Source organism: Oncorhynchus clarkii, chromosome 6, assembly GCF_045791955.1.
Source record: "Oncorhynchus clarkii lewisi isolate Uvic-CL-2024 chromosome 6, UVic_Ocla_1.0, whole genome shotgun sequence".
In the NCBI taxonomy this organism is placed as follows: Eukaryota; Metazoa; Chordata; class Actinopteri; order Salmoniformes; family Salmonidae; genus Oncorhynchus; species Oncorhynchus clarkii.
The window spans coordinates 9,567,708-9,589,661 of record NC_092152.1 but is presented as its reverse complement, the minus strand read 5'-3'; the positions used below and the strand labels follow the sequence as shown (position 1 = coordinate 9,589,661).

Genomic DNA, 21,954 nt, shown 5'->3' with positions numbered 1-21,954 from the left:
TGTTTGAAATGCAGATGAGGCATACCTATTCAAAAAATGAATGTCCCATTCAAAAAACATAATATGATGCTAGCACACACGTGTCAAAGACATTTCACTGAGGGCCGAGTGTCTGCGAGTTTTTGCTCCTCCCTTGTACTGGATCGATGAATTATGGTCACTAATTAGTAAAGAACACCCCTCAGCTGGTTGTCTAGGTCTTAATTGAAAGGAAAAAAACAAAAAACCCGCAGACACTCAGCCCTCGGTGGAATGAGTTTGACACCTCTGTGAGCTAGAGGGTGTACGCACATAGCCTACATTTCCCGACATGCCAAGTTGGTCCAGACACGCGTACTGTTGCTTAACTGTTTCAAAGGTTGTGTACGCGGATTCCACTTTTCGGGAACACAGTGTTATTGTCAGATTATTATACGTGAGAGAAGAGACCGGCTCGAAGAATTTCACCTGGGGTTCAAGGATCGAGGTCAACTTAATATACTTTTATTTGTGGCTTGATATTAACAATACTGTTAACCTTAATTAATTAAATCAACCAAAAATATCGCTAACGTTAATTTATTGGCTACTAGTCCTTATAGGCTAGATTAGAACATTACATTTTCAACCTATTAGGAAAATGTTATATAACGGGTAAAACAGATGAGTCATATTTGCATTTAGCCTACACAGCCCTTTGGATTTGTTCCGTAGCATTGTCAATGTGTTTGTATTGCTACCTATGTACCCGCCCCCCAGTCTGTGCAGGGTTCACACAGACACACAGACAGACAGTGTGTGAAGGTGATGGCACAGTATGTGGGTATAGCAGCAACAGGATGAGCGGTGGAGCCCTGGGTATCGAGATTGTGCTGGTCTTCTTCCTGCCACTTTTTCTCCTGCATCGCTATGGACACTTCCGCAAGCAGCACCCACTGGTGCTGTTCGGGACCCTCCTGTCCTGGTATCTCTGCTTCCTCATCGTCTTCATCCTTCCCCTGGATGTCAGCACGGTATGTTGCCCCTACCCGCCGATCGTGAGTCAGTTTAGTATTTCCCCCACTATTGGTTAAGGGCAGCTGATCCTACATCTGTACAGAGAGGAAACTTAACCCCAGAGTGTATGAAAATCTGCTCATGTAGGAAGCTGTCAGTAGGGGTGTTAAAGTGATGAATAACTGTTACTCTGTCATGTAAAATAGTAGGACATTAAATTGTGTGTGCGTGCGCGTGCGTGCGCGTGTGTTTGCGTACTCACACGTTCTTATTTCAGACCATATATAACCAGTGTAAGATTGACAACGAGAAACCCAGGTCTCTGACCAGTTCAGACCCCTCTAATCAGACATCCAACTCCTCTGTCTTCCCTACAAGGTACAGTACCAACACATCTGTTTCAGGACGGTATCGTATCCCTCAACTAAACAACCTGTTACGCTATGCACTGAACGCCATTGACTAAATTCATGACCAATTTCTGTAGTGACTGGCTTCAATGTAGCGTAAGAGGGCTCTAGTAGAGGAACTCCCTAACTATGTACCTGGACCAGAGATATAGTTGAATTCGGAAGTTTACATACACTTAGGTTGGAGTCATTAAAACTCGTTTTTCAACCACCCCAGAAATTTCTTGTTAACAAACTATAGTTTTTGCAAGTTGGTTAGGACATCTACTTTGCATGACACAAGTCATTTTTCCAACAATTGTTTACAGACAGATTATTTCACTTATAATTCACTGTATCACAATTCCAGTGGGTCAGAAGTTTACATACAGTAAGTTGACTGTGCCTTTAAACAGCTTGGAACATTCCAGAAAATTATGTCATGGCTTTAGAAGCTTCTGAATGGCTAATTGACATCATTTGAGTCAATTGGAGGTGTACCTGTGGATGTATTTAAAGGCCTACCTTCAAACTCAGTGCCTCTTTGCTTGACATCATGGGAAAATCAAAAGAAATCAGCCAAGACTACAGAAAAAAAATTGTAGACCTCCACAAGTCTGGTTCATCCCTGGGAGCAATTTCCAAACGCCTGAAGGTACCACGTTCATCTGTACAAACAATAGTACGCAAGTATAAACACCATGGGACCACGCAGCCGTCATAACGCTCAGGAAGGAGACACGCTCTGTCTCCGAGAGATGAACGTACTTTGGTGCGAAAAGTGCAAATCAATCCCAGAACAACAGCAAAGGACCTTGTGAAGATGCTGGAGGAAACAGGTACAAAAGTATCTATAGCCACAGCCAAGTCCTATATTGACATAACCTGAAGGGCCGCTCAGCAAGGAAGAAGCCACTGCTCCAAAACCGCCATAAAAAGCCAGACTACGGTTTGCAACTGTACATGGGGACAAAGATCGTACTCTTTGGAGAAATGTCCTCTGGTCTGATGAAACAAAAATATAACTGTTTGGCCATAATGACCATCGTTATGTTTGGAGGAAAAAGGGGGTGGCTTGCAAGCCGAAGAACACCAACCCAACTGTGAAGCACGGGGGTGGCAGCAGTATGTTGTGGGGGTGCTTTGCTGCAGGAGGGACTGATGCACTTCACAAAATAGATGGCATCACGAGGGAGGAAAATTATGTGGATATTTTGAAGCAACATCTCAAGACATCAGTCAGGAAGTTAAAGCTTGGTCGCAAATGGGTCTTCCAAATGGACAATGACTCCAAGCATACTTCCAAAGTTGTGACAAAATGACTTAAGGACAATAAAGTCAAGGTATTGGAGTGGCCATCACAAAGCCCTGACCTCAATCCTATAGAACATTTATGGGTAGAACTGAAAAAGCTTGTGTGAGAAAGGAGGCCTACAAACCTGACTCAGTTACACCAGCTCTGTCAGGAGGAATGGGCCAAATTTCACCTAACTTATTGTGGGAAGCTTGTGGAAGGCTACCTGAAACGTTTGACCCACGTTAAACAATTTAAAGACATTGCTACCAACTACTAATTGAGTGTATGTAGACTTCTGACCCACTGGGAATGTGATGAAAGAAATAAAAGCTGAAATAAATAATTCTCTCTACTATTATTCTGACATTTCACATTCTTAAAATAAAGTGGTGATTCTAACTGACCTCAAACAGGGAATTGTTACTCGGATTAAAGGTCAGGAATTGTGAAAAACATTATTTAAATGTATTTGGCTAAGGTATGTAAACTTCCCACTTCAACTGTGAGTCCCCGCTGGACTGTCTGCTGACAGCTTTATGACTTGTGTTTATGCAACGGTTGTCCTGTATTCATGTGGTTTCCTTTACAATGTGTACATAGTGTTGTCTCTTAGGAGGATGACCTGTGCTGCTGTCTCTTTTAATTACAGCACACCTAAAGTATGTCACAAACCATGGAGCTATATTCCTGATGGAATTCTGCCAGTGTTCTGGCGCGTGGTCTACTGGACCTCTCAGTGTCTGACCTGGTGAGTTCTACTGTCCACCCACCCTGACTGCAATAGCAACCATTTACCAGTGTATGTTTCCACTCTATTTTTGGCTAATGTTGTTTTTGTTGTTTTTATTTGTCTACTCAGGCTGTTGCTCCCCTTCATGCAGTCCTATGCAAGCTCTGGGGGCTTTTCTATCCCCGGTAAGATTAAGACGGCCCTTATCGAGAACGCCATCTACTATGGCACCTACCTGGTCATCTTTTGCTCCTTGCTTATTTACTTGGCTGCCCATCCCCAGTGGCAGCTAACCTGGTGAGTAAACTCCATCACACCTTCTGCATCCCTGTCCCGTCCCCCATCTTAAATCAATCCAACCCAATCTAAACATTAGCCATTCGTAGGGAAAATGCAAATCTGACCCTAGATCAGCATGTAAGCGTCTCTGTCTTCTCTTCCAGGCAGGGTCTGCAAACCATTAGCATCGCAGCAGCAAACACCTGGGGGCTTTTCCTCTTGGTGCTGTTGCTAGGTTATGGCCTGGTGGAGATCCCGTGCTTGTACTGGAACTCCTCTCGCCACGGTTACCTGTTGGCCAAGACCTACTTCAAGGCGGCCAAGCTGGCGAAGGAAAAGTCAGACGCCGAGGAAAACATGGATGACGCCATGGAGGTGAGATGGACGAGAAGAACTAAAGGAAGTCGTAAAGTATGATGGTTTTCAAAGGTCCACTCAGCGACGTGTCCGTAAGTATAGCGGGGCAGACCTCCAACACAAACAAAGACAGTACGACGCAAGGGGCTAATCTCGGCAGCATTTGTTCTCGCGTTGTATGAGAGAGGAGCGCACTCCCGTGCAGATGGTAAATATTGTGGCTCCCTGTGTGCCCTGGTTAAATTTATAGAATGGGGTGACCATCAAATCAAATGTATTTAAAAAGCCCTTCTTCGTACATCAGCTGATATCTCAAAGTGCTGTACAGAAACCCAGCCTAAAACCCCAAACAGCAAGCAATGCAGGTGTAGAAGCACGATGGCTAGGAAAAACTTCCTAGAAAGGCCAAAACCTAGGAAGAAACCTAGAGAGGAACCAGGCTATGTGGGGTGGCCAGTCCTCTTCTGGCTGTGCCGGGTGGAGATTATAACAGAACATGGCCAAGATGTTCAAATGTTCATAAATGACTGACGCCCACCGTTATCTGTGAGGCAGTTCATAACAGATCAGCCTCTCGCTTTGCACTCTCTCTGGTGTTTACACTACTCTTTATAGAGACAGTCATATCGCTGCGTAGAGGTAGGACAAATCAATGCATTGTTTTAGGCCATTGAATTAATTTCTCTTTGACAGGAGGTGGCAAATGTCAACGAATCAATCGGGTACGGTCACCCCCTAAGGATCAGCATTGACACTATTTTGAGAAAGGTAAGAATGTCAGAACAAAGTTGAATATGTCCGTGTGTAAATCAGCGGTACAGCCTACAATAATGATAATTAATCATGTTAACTGTTAATATGAACGACTAAGTCTAAAATCTAAAATAAGCACATCCATTTTAGTGTCCCATGGAAATCCAGGAGAAAATGGTGAGGCCGAACACAGAGGACAGTGAGGAGGAAAGCACACAGAGGACCTATCCTTCCAAAAGGAGCCTAGTGAAGCTTCATAAGCAAGTAATTATGGGTTGAACCCCCCCCCCCCCATGTTCTGAAATGTCCCTTTACCTGGTCAGACGGTGATTGAATTCGACTCACATTGTTGTTGTGAAAGTAACCCATGATGTACATAGTGTCTAGGAGTGGGGTGATCCTAGTATTGTGTGTTGGCCAGGTGATCTGTGCTGGCCAGAGACACAGTCAAACCCAGGTCCAGTGGGCGATCCTTCTGGAAGAGGCCTTCCATTTAGAGGACGTGTGTAAGAATGAGACCAATACCTCCCATCAGTTTGTCCATAGTTTCCTCTCCTCCCAGCCACCTGGCTGGCTCGGCAAATACCTGTACACTCCTACCATAGGTGAGTTCAAGTAGGGGACAACGGAGTTCTTCAATAGTCCTTCAATAGGCTGTGTTCCAAACGGCAGCCTATTCCCTATGTAGTGCACTGCTTTTGACCAGGGCCTATAGGGAATGGGATGCTATTTGGGATACAATTTACTGTATGCCTACTGTCTAGCCACGGTCAGCTTACCTGTGAACACGTTGAACTCTGGCTGTCGTGAAAGGACTGTGTTGTGGACGCTGTATTCAGGCCCTTTAGAAAATCCACTTATCAAATGTACACAGAGAATGACTTTATTCGGTATCTTCAACAGACTGGCTCTTGATATTCATCAATTGTGTGTGTGTGTATTATTATCTATCCTCATGCGTGCCCCTCCCTGCCCCAATACTCTTGCCAATATCTGACTGAAATGGGAACTTTTCAAAAGAGTAAACTCACACTCCTTAATTTACCCGGAGCATGGAGCAAAAAGTACACTTATTTAGAAAGAAGCAAAAACTCCTCACACCAGTAATCTTAACGCGTCCAACAACTGAATGGATCTATTTAGCAACATTTGGTGTGATGTTTTTCTACAGAGTGGTACTGGGAGTGTGTGCTGCGACAGTGGTGCTACCGGATGCTGGCACTACTGCTGTCTCTACTCTCTGTGGCTGTGGTGTGGTCTGAATGCACGTTCTTCAGCACACATCCTGTCCTCTCTCTCTTCGCCGTCTTCATCCAGTTAGCAGAGAGTGACTACAACTACTTGTACATAGAGGTAGATATTATTTGGAGGATTCTGTGTGTATTGTTAGCCTGGGTGCCAGTCTGCAGAACACAAGCTGATTTGGGACCGGCTAGTTTATTGTCATGTTGATCTGAAAAATGTCTTACCTGCGACAATAAAGTAACTAATACTATTACTACTACTAGATGTTTAGGATAGCATAGTTGCAAACACAGTGTGGATAAATTACATACATGAAAATGTAGAAGTATAAGAGGAAATATGGAGAAAGGTTTTTCCGTTGAGTACCAACGAGCCAAATGATCGTTGTGATGTTCTGTCCACCACCAGATGGCGTGCTTCCTCACTATTTTGTTCCTGTGTGTTTGTGTCTACTCCACCGTGTTCCGCATCCGAGTCTTCAACTACTACTACCTGGTACCTCATCATCAGACAGACGCCTACAGCCTACTGTTCAGCGGAATGTACGACTCTCACCGCTAAAATATACCGCGTTTTTGTGAAGGTGTGTCTATGGTGTCCATTTTAGGACAGCCTCGAAAAGAAGTCAAGCTGAGACTGCGGCTGTCCTAATATGGACAGCGTAGATGTCACTATTTGAGCTTGGTTCTAGAGCTTTAGAACTCTACAACATTTCAGTCTACATGTTTGTCTGACTATCACTTTGAGTATCGTGTGTATACCGTTAAAACGCAGGTTGTTCTGTCGACTGACTCCTCCGCTGTGTCTCAACTTCCTGGGTCTCATCCACATGGACGCCTCCATTTCTCACCAGCAGAGAATAGAGACAGCATACACCACAGTGAGTCACACCCGGTGTGCATCCCAAATGGCACCCTATTCAATATCCACTGCCCTACAAACACAAAACGCAGTAACTACGGCAACAGTCAAAATTAAAATATATATATATTTTTTGCTAACCAGCCAAATAGGTTGTAGGTAGATGAACTGATGTATCATATTATTATGAAGTAATTTTTTATGCATATAAACTATGACCACTGATTTGATCTATGACCCCTCAAATGTTTTTTTTGCAAATGAAAGACAGATATATAATTTATATACATATTCACACCCCTGAGTCAATACATGTTAGAATTACCTTTGGCAGCGATTACAGATGTGAGTCTTTCTGGGTAAGTCTAAGAGCTTTCCACACCTGGATTGTACAATATTTGCACATTATTCTTTTTTAAATTCTTCAAGCTCTGCCAAGTTGGTTGTTGATCATTGCTAGACAGACATTTCAAGTCTTGCCAAAGATTTTCAAGACGATTTAAGTCAAACTAACTATGCCACTCAGGAACATTCAAAATTGTCTTGGTAAGGAAAGGGGGATACCTAGTCAGTTGTACAACGGAATGCCTTCAACTGAAATGTGTCTTCCACATTTAACCCAACCCAACCTCTGAATCAGAGAGGTGCTGAGGGCTGCCTTAATTTCCATCCACATTTTCAGCAACTCCAGTATATACAGTGCCTTGCGAAAGTATTCGGCCCCCTTGAACTTTGCGACCTTTTGCCACATTTCAGGCTTCAAACATAAAGATATAAAACTGTATTTTTTTGTGAAGAATCAACAACAAGTGGGACACAATCATGAAGTGGAACAACATTTATTGGATATTTCAAACTTTTTTAACAAATCAAAAACTGAAAAATTGGGCGTGCAAAAGTATTCAGCCCCTTTACTTTCAGTGCAGCAAACTCTCTCCAGAAGTTCAGTGTGGATCTCTGAATGATCCAATGTTGACCTAAATGACTAATGATGATAAATACAATCCACCTGTGTGTAATCAAGTCTCCGTATAAATGCACCTGCACTGTGATAGTCTCAGAGGTCCGTTAAAAGCGCAGAGAGCATCATGAAGAACAAGGAACACACCAGGCAGGTCCGAGATACTGTTGTGAAGAAGTTTAAAGCCGGATTTGGATACAAAAAGATTTCCCAAGCTTTAAACATCCCAAGGAGCACTGTGCAAGCGATAATATTGAAATGGAAGGAGTATCAGACCACTGCAAATCTACCAAGACCTGGCCGTCCCTCTAAACTTTCAGCTCATACAAGGAGAAGACTGATAAGAGATGCAGCCAAGAGGCCCATGATCACTCTGGATGAACTGCAGAGATCTACAGCTGAGGTGGGAGACTCTGTCCATAGGACAACAATCAGTCGTATATTGCACAAATCTGGCCTTTATGGAAGAGTGGCAAGAAGAAAGCCATTTCTTAAAGATATCCATAAAAAGTGTTGTTTAAAGTTTGCCACAAGCCACCTGGGAGACACACCAAACATGTGGAAGAAGGTGCTCTGGTCAGATGAAACCAAAATTGAACTTTTTGGCAACAATGCAAAACGTTATGTTTGGCGTAAAAGCAACACAGCTGAACACACCATCCCCACTGTCAAACATGGTGGTGGCAGCATCATGGTTTGGGCCTGCTTTTCTTCAGCAGGGACAGGGAAGATGGTTCAAATTGATGGGAAGATGGATGGAGCCAAATACAGGACCATTCTGGAAGAAAACCTGATGGAGTCTGCAAAAGACCTGAGACTGGGACAGAGATTTGTCTTCCAACAAGACAATGATCCAAAACATAAAGCAAAATCTACAATGGAATGGTTCAAAAATAAACATATCCAGGTGTTAGAATGGCCAAGTCAAAGTCCAGACCTGAATCCAATCGAGAATCTGTGGAAAGAACTGAAAACTGCTGTTCACAAATGTTCTCCATCCAACCTCACTGAGCTCGAGCTGTTTTGCAAGGAGGAATGGGAAAAAATGTCAGTCTCTCGATGTGCAAAACTGATAGAGACATACCCCAAGCGACTTACAGCTGTAATCGCAGCAAAAGGTGGCGCTACAAAGTATTAACTTAAGGGGGCTGAATAATTTTGCACGCCCAATTTTTCAGTTTTTGATTTGTTAAAAAAGTTTGAAATATCCAATAAATGTCGTTCCACTTCATGATTGTGTCCCACTTGTTGTTGATTCTTCACAAAAAAATACAGTTTTATATCTCTATCTTTGAAGCCTGAAATGTGGCAAAAGGTCGCAAAGTTCAAGGGGGCCGAATACTTTCGCAAGGCACTGTATTTGGCCTTGCGTTTTTAGGTTATTGCCCTTCTGAAAGGTGAATTTGTCACTCAGTGTCTGGTGGAAAGCAGAATGAACCTGTTTTTCTCCTTAGTCCTTGAAGATGATAAGCATACCCATAACGGGATGCTGCCTTCACCATGCTTGAACATATGAACAGACCTCCCGAGTGGTGCAGTGGTCTAAGGCACTGCATCACAGTGCTACCTGTGCCACTAGAGATTCTGTGTTCGACTCCAGGCTCTGTCGCAGCCGGCCTCGACCGAGACCCATGGGGCGGCACACTATTATCATTGGGTTTACTTGATAGCTACCTACACAAATAGCTAGCCAGAACAAAGTGTTAATAAGATAAATTCATTTAAAAAGATTCAAATCAATACAAATAAGTTGTATTGGCCAGCGTCGTCCGGGTTAGGGGAGAGCTTGGCCGGCAGGGATGTCCTCGTCCCATCATGCACTAGTGACTCCTGTGGCGTGCCAGGCACAGTGCACGCTGACATGGTCGCCAGGTGTACGGTGTTTCCTCCGACACATTGATGCAGCTGGTTTCCGGGTTAAGTGGGCATTGTGTCAAGAAGCAGTGCGGTTTGGTTGGGTTGTGTTTCGGAGGACGCACAGCTTTCGACCTTCGCCTCTCCCGAGTCTGTACAGGATTTGCAGCGATGAGACAAGACTGCAACTACCAATTTGATGACACGGAATTAGGGAGAAAAATTGTGAAAAAAATAAGAGTGGTACTCAGTAATGTGTTGTGTTGGATTTACCCCAAACATAACACTTTGTATTCAGCACATAAAGTTAATTTCTTTGCTGTTTTTTTTTGTTGCAGTTTTACTTTAGTGCCTTATTGCAAACAGGATGCATATGTTTTATTCTGTACAGGCCATTCACTCTGCCATTTAGGTTAGTATTGTGGAGTAACTACAATGTTATTGATCTATCCTCTGTTCTCCTATCACAGCCATTAAACTCTGTAACTGTTTTAAATTCCCCATTGGCCTCATGGGGAAATCCATGAGCGGTTTCCTTCCTCTTTGGCAACTGAGTTAAGAAGGATGCCTGTATATTTGTAGTGGCTGGGTGTAATTAATAACTTAACCATGCTCAAAGGGATATTCAATGTCTGCTTTTTAGCAGGTGCCCTTCTTTGCGATACTTTGGAAAACCTCCCTGGTCTTTTTTGTTGAATCTTTGTTTGAAATTCAGTGCTCGACTGAGGGACCTTACAATTGTCTGTATGTGTGGGGTCCAGAGATGAGGTAGTCATTAAAAATGCATGTTAAACACTATTATTGCCCTCAGAGCAAGCCCATGTGACGTATTGTGATTTGTTAAGCATTTCTTTGTCCTAAACTTATTTAGGCATGTCATAACAAAGGGTTTGAATACTTATTGACTCAAGACATTTCAGCTTTTCATTTTTTTATTAATTTGTAAACATCATTCCACTTTGACATTATGTGGTATTGTGTGTAGGCCGGTGACACAACATTTCAATTTAATCCATTTTAAATTCAGGCTGTTAACACAACAAAATGTGTAAAAAGTCAAGGGGTGTGAATACTTTCTGAAGGCACTGTATATGGTTAATGCAAAGGCCAAGTGCAGTATCTACAATCTAAATGTGTTGATCCAACTTTCTTGTTGTTTTTCTGTTTGATGGGAACTGTTTGAGAGTTCTAACTACATTCCACCTGTATTTAATGATATGTAGTTGTGTTTTCATGTTTTGAATGTTGTATTGTAGTAACCCTCAATAATCCTTTCGCCATGGGACTATTTCATCACGCAGAATGTTTATACTAAATATTTGTCTTTGCAGCATCTACAAAATCGAAATGTGTTTATTCAACTTCCTTGTTGTTTTTTCTGTTTGACTTTGTATGGTTATTTATTTGACTTAGGGGTCATAGGTCAAATCAATGGTCATGGTTTATATGCATAAAAATAACTTCATAATCGGATGATACATTTTTTATTTATATTTATTTATCCCTTATTTTACCAGGTAAATTGACTGAGAAAATGTTCTCATTTGCAGCAACGACCTGGGGAATAGTTACAGGGGAGAGGAGGGGGATGAATGAGCCAATTGTAAACTGGGGATTATTAGGCAACCGTGATGGTCATCAGTGTATCACTTATCTACCTACAACATATTTGACATATTTGGCTGGACAGTAAATGCATTTTAAAGACATTTTTCTCCGTGTCATTGTTTGCGTACGTACTGCTCGTTGCCTTTGCTTGGCAGAGTGGGAAACGGGAGGCAAAACATGGTGTGAAAAAGCTGAAGTGCAAATGTCACACTCCATTTTCTCTGAAACGGAACATATTTGAACCAGGACACTTTGCCACAAGATAAAACAGATACAGCAAAGCCTTATTTTAGTCTTAACTACATTTTTGACCAAAAGTGTAGTTTCTGCGTTTTGACTTTTGTAGGGCAGTATAGACCCCACAGGGGAGGTGTCATAATACCCATAAAACCTAGCGGTCAAACAGGGAAATGGTTCCAATCGTTTTTCCACCATTCATTTTTCCTGTAGTGCATTTTAGAAACACTTTTAAAATATGGGTTGTGGGAAAATTGATTGAATTATGTCTAGGTTTTCTGAGTATTATGACTCATACTGTGGTAGTCTATAGTGCACTACTCTAGACCAGAGCCCTATTTCCTATGTTGTGCACTACTCTAGACCAGAGCCCTATTTCCTATGTTGTGCACTAATCTAGACCAGAGCCCTATTTCCTATGTCGTGCACTACTCTAGACCAGAGCCCTATTTCCTATGTCGTGCACTACTCTAGACCAGAGCCCTATTTCCTATGTCGTGCACTACTCTAGACCAGAGCCCTATTTCCTATGTCGTGCACTACTCTAGACCAGAGCCCTATTTCCTATGTCGTGCACTACTCTAGACCAGAGCCCTATTTCCTATGTCGTGCACTACTCTAGACCAGAGCCCTATTTCCTATGTCGTGCACTACTCTAGACCAGAGCCCTATTTCCTATGTCGTGCACTACTTTGGACTAGAGCCCTATTTCCTATGTCGTGCACTACTTTGGACTAGAGCCCTATTTCCTATGTCGTGCACTACTTTGGACCAGAGCCCTATTTCATATGTCGTGCACTACTTTTGACCAGAGCCCTATTTCGTATGTCGTGCACTACTTTGGACCAGAGCCCTATTTCCTATGTCGTGCACTACTTTTGACTAGAGCCCTATTCCCTATGTCGTGCACTACTTTTGACTAGAGCCCATTTCCCTATGTCGTGCACTACTTTTGACTAGAGCCCTATTACAGTGCCATTTTGGGACGTAGCCTCGGTCACATGGGCTCTCTCATTGTAAAGGAAAACTAGTCAAGTCGTGAGGAACCCACTTGGCCTGTTACTGAACAATCACCCTACTGGGATTTATTTAATCAGCTAGACATTCTAGGTATCGGAGTCACTATTTTCTCAACTCCTTTTTTTTTATTTCTTGTGTCTACCAGATCATGGGCTCTATGCGTCTCCTCTCCTTCATAGCAGATGGTTTCTACATCTATTACCCCATGCTCATAGTCCTCCTCTGCATCGCCACCTACTGCAGGTATGTCTTGTCTGCAGGTCTATTTGACATCCTCTCCAGGGGATTCCCATCATAAGACAACAGGATCTGTATTGACATTTGTCTCATAGTGGTGATCTAGGATCAGTTTGGAAGTTATATGCTTTAACAATCAATGGCTATATTCATTTAAAAGTCCAGAAATGGAACCCCAGATTGCCTCCTTTACCTAACACATGGTCGTGTGTTTTTCTTCCTCCCCTCCCTGTGTATTTTCAGCCTGGGTACCCGCTGTCTCAACCTCCTGGGGTTCCCACAGTATATTAGTCAGAGCGATGACTTGACCTCTGAGCTGGTGGAAGAGGGCAGAGAGCTTATCAGAAGAGGTACTATTGTAGTGTGAAGTTGCCTCTAGACTCCGATCTTGGATCAGTTTTGCATTGGTTGAGGTCAATATTGTGGGAGGGGCAGCTGATCCTAGATCTGTAACTAAGGGAAACTTCACCCCAGAGCAACAGTTGTACACTCAGCCTGGATGCCGTTTGAGAAGCTCTCCTTTTGGAGTCCAGTGTGGATAAGACCAAGTCTGGGACAATGTTGCCACTATCTCTGTTTGTTGTTGTTGCAGAAAGAAGAAACCGACAGAGAAGCGAGGATAGGGAGAGTCGGAAACGAGTGAGCACGGTCCTTTTCTTATTTGGAGTCTTCTCTGGACACTGGAGAAGACCCCATATCAATGTTCACACCACTGCATTCCCAAACTATGAACCACCCGCCAGCTCATTGGGTTCACTGTCTATGTAAAATGCTCCGGCATGAAGTTTACCTTAGGTACAGATCTAGGATCAGCTTCCCTAATCCTGGATGCAAAAACTGACTCAAGAACTAGCGTCTAGGGTCAACTTAACCCTACACCATGTAAAGTAACTGTTTTTCAGGGATGGAGAGAGCGCTATGGAGAACAGCGAAATGTGAGGAGGAGCAGAAATGGTTATTCCGAGTTAAAGGACAACGACTCTCCCTCAGACAACAGTGACAGTGAGTATGATCATTTTCAACAGACTTAAAATATTGAATGCTTATGGCATAATGCCTAATGCATTATAGCCGTCAATCAAATGTTATTTTGCATCCCAAATGAACACTGTTCCCTATGTAGTGCACTACTTTCTCTATAGGCCCTGGTCAAAAGTAGTGCACTACATTGGGAATATGTTGCCATTTGGGACTCAAACTTAAATGTGTGTTCTCTTCAGCTGCCCAGTTGACCAGGAGAGAGAGCGGGGATCACACTGGGCTACTTCAGGACGTGGACACCACAAGCCTAGATCCTAGTGATTCTCCAACCCAGAGGTACTAGATCCTAGTCATTCTCCAACCCAGAGGTACTGTGCCCTAGTCATTCTCCAACCCAGAGGTACTGTGCCCTAGTCATTCTCCAACCCAGAGGTACTAGATCCTAGTCATTCTCCAACCCAGAGGTACTAGATCCTAGTCATTCTCCAACCCAGAGGTACTAGATCCTAGTCATTCTCCAACCCAGAGGTACTAGATCCTAGTCATTCTCCAACCCAGAGGTACTAGATCCTAGTCATTCTCCAACCCAGAGGTACTGTGCCCTAGTCATTCTCCAACCCAGAGGTACTAGATCCTAGTCATTCTCCAACCCAGAGGTACTAGATCCTAGTCATTCTCCAACCCAGAGGTACTAGATCCTAGTCATTCTCCAACCCAGAGGTACTGTGCCCTAGTCATTCTCCAACCCAGAGGTACTGTGCCCTAGTCATTCTCCAACCCAGAGGTACTAGATCCTAGTCATTCTCCAACCCAGAGGTACTGTGCCCTAGTCATTCTCCAACCCAGAGGTACTGTGCCCTAGTCATTCTCCAACCCAGAGGTACTAGATCCTAGTCATTCTCCAACCCAGAGGTACTGTGCCCTAGTCATTCTCCAACCCAGAGGTACTATGCCCTAGTCATTCTCCAACCCAGAGGTACTAGATCCTAGTCATTCTCCAACCCAGAGGTACTGTGCCCTAGTCATTCTCCAACCCAGAGGTACTAGATCCTAGTCATTCTCCAACCCAGAGGTACTAGATCCTAGTCATTCTCCAACCCAGAGGTACTAGATCCTAGTCATAGTACCTCGTGGACAGTGGATGACAGACTGGCGCCCAGGCTAGTGCATTGTGGGAAAACATTGTTTTATTATAATGGCAGTAGAAGAGAAAGGGGAATGATTGATCTGATATTAATTCTCCTTGGTCTGTCCCTCTCTAGGTACGCAGGAGGACGTTACCTCTCCCTGGCGTCCTCTCGGACACCCATTTTCAACAATGTCTGAGAGGAGCCCCTGCTCAGAGGCTGTGGGACTGAACTGACCTTTCCTCATTGCCCACACGGCTGCTAGAGTTCCATGGATATTTTCTTCTTCCCTTTTGTCCTTTAGCCTGTTTGTCTGGAGATAGATATTTATTTAATGCACATTGGGATCATAATTAATAAGATAACATGGACCAGGGGGTCCTGATCTGAGATCAGCACTCCAACTGTGGTTCCAGTAGTGCCCCAAGAGCAAAACATTGTCTGACCTCAGGAACAACTGTGACTTTTAACCTTAGGAACAAGGGATGCATTAGGGCCCCTGACCAAGTGCTTACCTTTTCTCCCCCTCCTTTGATTTCCGTTTGTGTTTTTAGAACCCATTCATTCTGTAACGACTACTCAGTCATTTTATTTGACCTTTATTTAACTAGGCAAGTTAGTAAAGAACAAATTCTTATTTTCAATGAGGCCCTAGGAAAAGTGGGTTAACTGGTCTAGGAACAGTGGGTTAACTGGTCTAGGAACAGTGGGTTAACTGGCCTAGGAACAGTGGGTTAACTGGCCTAGGAACAGTGGGTTAACTGGTCTAGGAACAGTGGGTTAACTGGTCTAGGAACAGTGGGTTAACTGGTCTAGGAACAGTGGGTTAACTGGCCTAGGAACAGTGGGTTAACTGGTCTAGGAACAGTGGGTTAACTACCTTGTTCAAGGGCAGAACGACAGATTTTTACCCTGTCAGCTTGGGGATTTGATCTTGCAACCTTTACGGTTACTAGTCCAACGCTCAACCACTAGGTTACGCTGCCACTCATCTCACAATGCCTCTTCTTTGCCAGGGTATGTATGAGTTTTTAGGGTACAATGATAATACATGTCTTCTTTCTAGGAGATTTTCCTGTGCCTTGATTCTTCTGAAGTCATAATGGATGTGCACCCTAGTTTTGCTCCATTTTAAATGGTTTTATTTCCATAAATGCTGCATATTTAAATATCGATGTCCTTTTATAGATGTACTGTCATTTTTGAATCAACAAGTACTGACTGCACTGTCGTTGTTTATGAATAATAACTAAGCTCAGTGGTGTTTGATGCTTGGACCTTAAGGGTGAGGATGGTGTGAACCATGTTAACCAGTAAGAACTGTGTGAGTCAAGGTTTGATTATGTAAAATCCCCCATTATATCTCAGATCCAGTTTCAATAAATCATCCCCCCCCAAAAAATTGTGAAACTATTTTGTCAAATATCAATTCAATTAAAGGTCTGTATTTGTAAATTAACTTTGATCTATATTATTATTGATGGTTTATGGTGATGAAGGGATGACTTGACCTCCTCATGCCTGCTACTGGGAGACTGCAGGTCTTGTGGGCCGTGCAGTATGTGTGGAGGCTACTATGGTTCTATGACTGCATTCCAAGGGGCTCAGGTCATAAGTAGTGCACTGTATAGGGAGCCATTTGGCACACAGCCTATGTGTGGACTGGTGGACCCCATACTGTGGTGTAGGGGGTGGATCCCAAAGTCCCTCCTCGTTATTAAGGGGACGTGAAGATTCATGTTTTGCTATGTGTCTAAAAACTCTTGAGTATACGCTGCACAAGCTATCTATATCAGTCTTTGTGGTTAAGCCCTGGCTGTTGTGAGAGTGTGCTTGCAGACTGGGTCTGAGTCAGACTGAAACTAGATAGAGAAGTAACCACTGTCTGGTTTTGACATGTTGATCTTGAGTGACAGACAATGCTAATAAATTCAGAGAAGCTACTGTACTAGGTTGCCTTATAAGGTAACCTCAGCTTATTGATACACACATACGTTGACGTAGGGGATGATACCACTAGGGAGTGAACACATGTATAAAATCAGCTGTGCCCTTAGGTGGGGTGCAGAACTTACTCGGAAACATGCGTGCCATGTTCCCGTTGTCAACTTGTCTGCAATTGCATTAATAAAGGTTTTTGATTTATTTACTTAAGGATATTGCTGATTTCACCAATAAGCAAATGATTGACAAGGAACCTACCCCGACAGTGGATGTCCTTTGGCTCCAGTGTTCTTCTCTGTAGGGGTTAAATGTAGCCCTGAGGCAGGGCAGGGATTACCCATGTTTCACAGGAACTGACCCAGAGAAACCCATTCTGTATTCTCTATTGAAATCCATAACAAACTTCAATGGCTTCAGCCGATCCTGACCGGCCACTCTCTGTACAGTCTGTTCCCTTCTTCGCCATGTTCTCGTGCGAGACGGGCCTGTCTGAGGAGAGAAGACTCGCCAGCACCTTCATCTGCCTGACAACCCTCTCTAATCGCTTATTATTTCCCCTAATCTACAGTACCAGTCAAAAGTTTGGCGACACCTACTCATTCAAGGGTTTTTATTTATTTTTGACTATTTTCTGCATTGTAGAATACTAGAAGACATCAAAACAACACATATGGAATCATGTAGTAACCAAAAAAGTGTTCAACAAAATATATTTCATATTTGAGATTCTTCAAAGTAGGTTGGGAGGGGCCAAGTCCCACTCTGGTTCTCACGGGGACTGAGGCCGGGCAGTGACCACACTGATCTCAAGGATGGGGAGGGGCTAGAGGATGGGGAGGGGCAGTGACCATGCTGATCTAAAGGATGGGGAGGTGCTAGAGAATGGGGAGGGGCAGTGACCACTCTGATCTAAAGGATGGGGAGGGGCTAGAGGATGGGGAGGGGCAGTGACCATGCTGATCTAAAGGATGGGGAGGTGCTAGAGGATGGGGAGGGGCAGTGACCATGCTGATCTAAAAGATGGGGAGGGGCTAGAGGATGGGGAGGGGCAGTGACCACACTGATCTCAAGGATGGGGAGGGGCTAGAGGATGGGGAGGGGCAGTGACCATGCTGATCTAAAGGATGGGGAGGTGCTAGAGAATGGGGAGGGGCAGTGACCATGCTGATCTAAAGGATGGGGAGGTGCTAGAGGATGGGGAGGGGCAGTGACCATGCTGATCTAAAGGATGGGGAGGGGCTAGAGGATGGGGAGGGGCAGTGACCATGCTGATCTAAAGGATGGGGAGGTGCTAGAGGATGGGGAGGGGCAGTGACCATGCTGATCTAAAGGATGGGGAGGTGCTAGAGGATGGGGAGGGGCAGTGACCATGCTGATCTAAAGGATGGGGAGGTGCTAGAGGATGGGGAGGGGCAGTGACCATGCTGATCTATAGGGTGGGGAGGTGCTAGAGGATGGGGAGGGGCAGTGACCATGCTGATCTAAAGGATGGGGAGGTGCTAGAGGATGGGGAGGGGCAGTGACCATGCTGATCTAGAGGATGGGGAGGGGCAGTGACCACACTTATCTAAAAGATGGGGAGGTGCTAGAGAATGGGAGGGGCAGTGACCATGCTGATCTAAAGGATGGGGAGGTGCTAGAGGATGGGGAGGGGCAGTGACCACACTTATCTAAAAGATGGGGAGGGGCTAGAGAATGGGGAGGGGCAGTGACCACACTGATCTCAAGGATGGGGAGGGGCTAGAGGATGGGGAGGGGCAGTGACCACTCTGATCTCAAGGATGGGGAGGGGCTAGAGGATGGGGAGGGGCAGTGACCACTCTGATCTAAAGGATGGGGAGGTGCTTGAGGATGGGGAGGGGCAGTGACCATGCTGATCTAAAGGATGGGGAGGTGCTTGAGGATGGGGAGGGGCAGTGACCACTCTGATCTAAAGGATGGGGAGGTGCTTGAGGATGGGGAGGGGCAGTGACCATGCTGATCTAAAGGATGGGGAGGGGCTAGAGGATGGGGAGGGGCAGTGACCATGCTGATCTAAAGGATGGGGAGGGGCTAGAGGATGGGGAGGGGCTGCTAGGGTTAGGGTTAACTTAGGCTGCTAGGGTTAGGGTTAACTTAGGCTGCTAGGGTTAGGGTTAACTTAGGCTGCTAGGGTTAGGGTTAACTTAGGCTGCTAGGGTTAGGGTTAACTTAGGCTGCTAGGGTTAGGGTTAACTTAGGCTGTTAGGGTTAGGGTTAATTTAAGCTGCTAGGGTTAGGTTTAGGGTTAACTTAGGCTGCTAGGGTTAACTTAGGCTGCTAGGGTTAGGTTTAGGGTTAACTTAGGGTGCTAGGGTTAGGGTTAACTTGGGCTGCTAGGGTTAGGGTTAACTTGGGCTGCTAGGGTTAGGGTTAACTTAGGCTGCTAGGGTTGGGGTTAACTTAGGATGCTAGGGTTAGGGTTAACTTAGGGTGCTAGGGTTAACTTAGGCTGCTAGGGTTAGGTTTAGGGTTAACTTAAGCTGCTAGGGTTAACTTAGGCTGCTAGGGTTAGGCTTAGGGTTAACTTAGGCTGCTAGGGTTAGGTTTAGGGTTAAGTTAGGATGCTAGGGTTAGGTTTAGGGTTAACTTAGGCTGCTAGGGTTAGGTTTAGGCAGAGCCATATATTTAAATCTAATAGTTGACAGTTGAATAGTTTGTTGACAATGAATTGAACATCTATTAACTATCTATCAGAGCATGTGCAGACCAGCTGGCTGGTGTGTTTACGGACATATTCAATCAATCCCTATCCCAGTCAGCTGTTCCCACATGCTTCAAGAGTGCCAGCATTGTTCCTGTTCCCAAGAAAGCTAAGGTAACTGAACTAAATGACTATCGCCCCGTAGCACTCACTTCCGTCATCATGAAATGCTTTGAGAGACTAGTCAAGGATCATATCACCTTCACCCTACCTGACACCCTAGACCCACTCCAATTTGCTTACCGCCAAAATAGGTCCAAAGACGACGCAATCACACTGCACACTGCCCTAACCCATCTGGACAAGAGGAATACCTATGTAAGAATGCTGTTCATCGATTACAGCTCAGCATTCAACACCATAGTACCCTCCAAGCTCATCATTAAGCTCCAGGTCCTGGGTCTCAACCCCGCCCTGTGCAACTGGGTCCTGGACTTTCTGACGGCCCGACCCCAGGTGGTGAGGGTAGGAAACAACATCTCCACCCCGCTGATCCTCAACACTGGGGCCCCACAAGAGTGCGTTCTCAGCCCTCTCCTGTACTCCCTGTTCACCCATGACTGCATGGCCATGCACGCCTCCAACTCAATCATCAAGATTGCAGACGACACTACAGTGGCAGGCTTGATTACCAATAACGACGAGACGGCCTACAGGGAGGAAGTGAGGGCCCTCGGAGTGTGGTGTCAGGAAAATAACCTCTCACTCAACGTCAACAAAACAAAGGAGATGATTGTGGATTTCAGGAAACAGCAGAGGGAGCACCCCCCATCCACATCGACGGGACAGTAGTGGAGAAGGTGGAAAGTTAAGTTCCTCGGCGTAAACATCACGGACAAACTGAAATGGTCCACCCACACAGACAGCGTGGTGAAGAAGGCGCAAGTCACCAAAAACACTGACAAACTTTTACAGATGCCCAATCGAGAGCATCCTGTGGGGCTGTATCACCACCTGGTACGGCAACCGCTCCACCCACAACCGTAAGGCTCAGAGGGTAGTGAGGTCTGCACAACGCATCACCGGGGGCAAACTACCTGCCCTCCAGGATACCTACAGCACCCGATGTCACAGAAAGGCCAAAAGAATCATCAAGGACAATAACTACCCAAGCCACTGCCTGTTCACCCCGCTACCATCCAGAAGGCGAGGTCAGTACAGGTGCATCAAAGCTGGGACCGAGAGACTGAAAAACAGCTTCTTTCTCAAGGCCATCAGACTGTTAAACAGCCATCACTAACATTGAGTGGCTGGTGCCAACATACTGACTCAAATCTCTAGCCACTTTAATAATTAAACGTTGGATGTAATAAATGTATCACTAGTCACTTTAAACAATAACACTTTATATAATGTTTACAAATCCTACATTACTCATCTCATATGTATATACTGTACTCGATACCATCTACTGCATCTTGCCTATGCCGTTCGGCCATTTCTCATCCATATATATATATATATATATATATATGTACATTGTGGTCTACAGCAGGTCAGCCACCAGGGGGAGACTCGTCGAGGCCTGGTGACAGACGGAGTATACATCACAAGGCGATGGCTCCATCTGCTGGACGTGCCAGGTCTCGACGGGCTCGCCGCCCAGGACTAATTGGGGCCGATTGGAGAGTTGGTGATTAATCAAGGGTTGATTGCTCACCAGCTGTTCAAGCCCCATAACGCTGCCAGAAAGGCAGCAAACAGGGGGAAGTAAGATGACTTCCGTGTAGTTGGAGACGGTGCCCGAGCTAAGACGAGGGAGTTTGTGTGCCCGACAGGATACAGCAAGACCCGGAGCCCAGAAGACGGTATCCCGGAGAGGGTGTCATGGGGGAGACCTATCCTTTTGATTTATTGTTTAATAAACACCCTTGAAACCGAGCTAATCATACTCTGTCCGTGTCTGATCTGTGTAAACGTCTTGACCCAACCTCCTGGTCTGCCACAATATATTCTTATTCATTCCTTTACACTTGTGTAGTTGTGAAATTGTTAGCTTACTTGTTAGATATTACTGCATGGTCGGAACTAGAAGCACAAACATTTCGCTACACTCGCATTAACATCTGCTAACCATGTGTATGTGACAAATAAAATTTGATTTGATATTGGGGACAATGTTTGTTGATGATATGTTAAAGCCACAATCAGCAGGGTAGCCTAGTGGTTAGAGCGTTGTGCTAGTAACCGGAAGGTTGCAAGTTCAAATCCCCGAGCTGACAAAGTACAAATCTGTCGTTCTGCCCCTGAACAGGCAGTTAACCCACTGTTCCTAGGCCTCATTGAAAATAAGAATTTGTTCTTAACTGACTTGCCTAGTTAAATAAAGGTAAAATAAATAAAAATTATCAGCATAACAAAAACAACAAAGTCTTCA

At 44.7% G+C, this 21,954-nt stretch overlaps 1 protein-coding gene across 9 annotated transcripts; it reads left to right on the top strand.

Moving 5' to 3' along the window:
* The first annotated feature begins 331 nt into the window (after positions 1–331).
* On the top strand, positions 332–16,370 carry LOC139410596 (G-protein coupled receptor-associated protein LMBRD2B-like). Of its 9 annotated transcripts, none has more exons than XM_071155898.1 (18): positions 332–466; positions 739–992; positions 1,253–1,353; positions 3,311–3,409; positions 3,521–3,688; positions 3,835–4,045; positions 4,721–4,795; positions 4,931–5,044; positions 5,202–5,385; positions 5,952–6,133; positions 6,434–6,567; positions 6,800–6,905; positions 12,712–12,809; positions 13,047–13,153; positions 13,396–13,442; positions 13,706–13,805; positions 14,024–14,120; positions 15,047–16,370. In XM_071155898.1, exons 2-18 carry the CDS (start codon positions 819–821, stop codon positions 15,108–15,110), a joined length of 2,061 nt encoding a protein of 686 aa, XP_071011999.1. In that variant the 5' UTR covers positions 332–466; positions 739–818; the 3' UTR covers positions 15,111–16,370. The 9 variants fall into 9 exon arrangements, 7 of the variants coding, with proteins under 7 accessions (XP_071011999.1, XP_071012002.1, XP_071012003.1 ...); XM_071155902.1 differs by having other exon boundaries at positions 376–466; positions 3,835–4,070; positions 4,722–4,795; positions 15,047–16,367; XM_071155895.1 differs by lacking the exon at positions 332–466 and having other exon boundaries at positions 535–992; positions 3,835–4,070; positions 4,722–4,795; positions 15,047–16,367.
* The last annotated feature ends 5,584 nt before the right edge of the window (positions 16,371–21,954 follow it).

What these genes read in the sequence shown, in the direction of transcription:
- LOC139410596 (XM_071155895.1), top strand. Translation starts at nt 702, where the DNA reads ATGTGTTTGTATTGCTACCTATGTACCCGCCCCCCAGTCTGTGCAGGG. An exon ending in CCTGTACACTCCTACCATAG is followed by an intron (nt 5,386 to 5,951) that starts GTGAGTTCAAGT and finishes GTTTTTCTACAG; the next exon opens with AGTGGTACTGGGAGTGTGTG. An exon ending in AGTGATTCTCCAACCCAGAG is followed by an intron (nt 14,121 to 15,046) that starts GTACTAGATCCT and finishes GTCCCTCTCTAG; the next exon opens with GTACGCAGGAGGACGTTACC.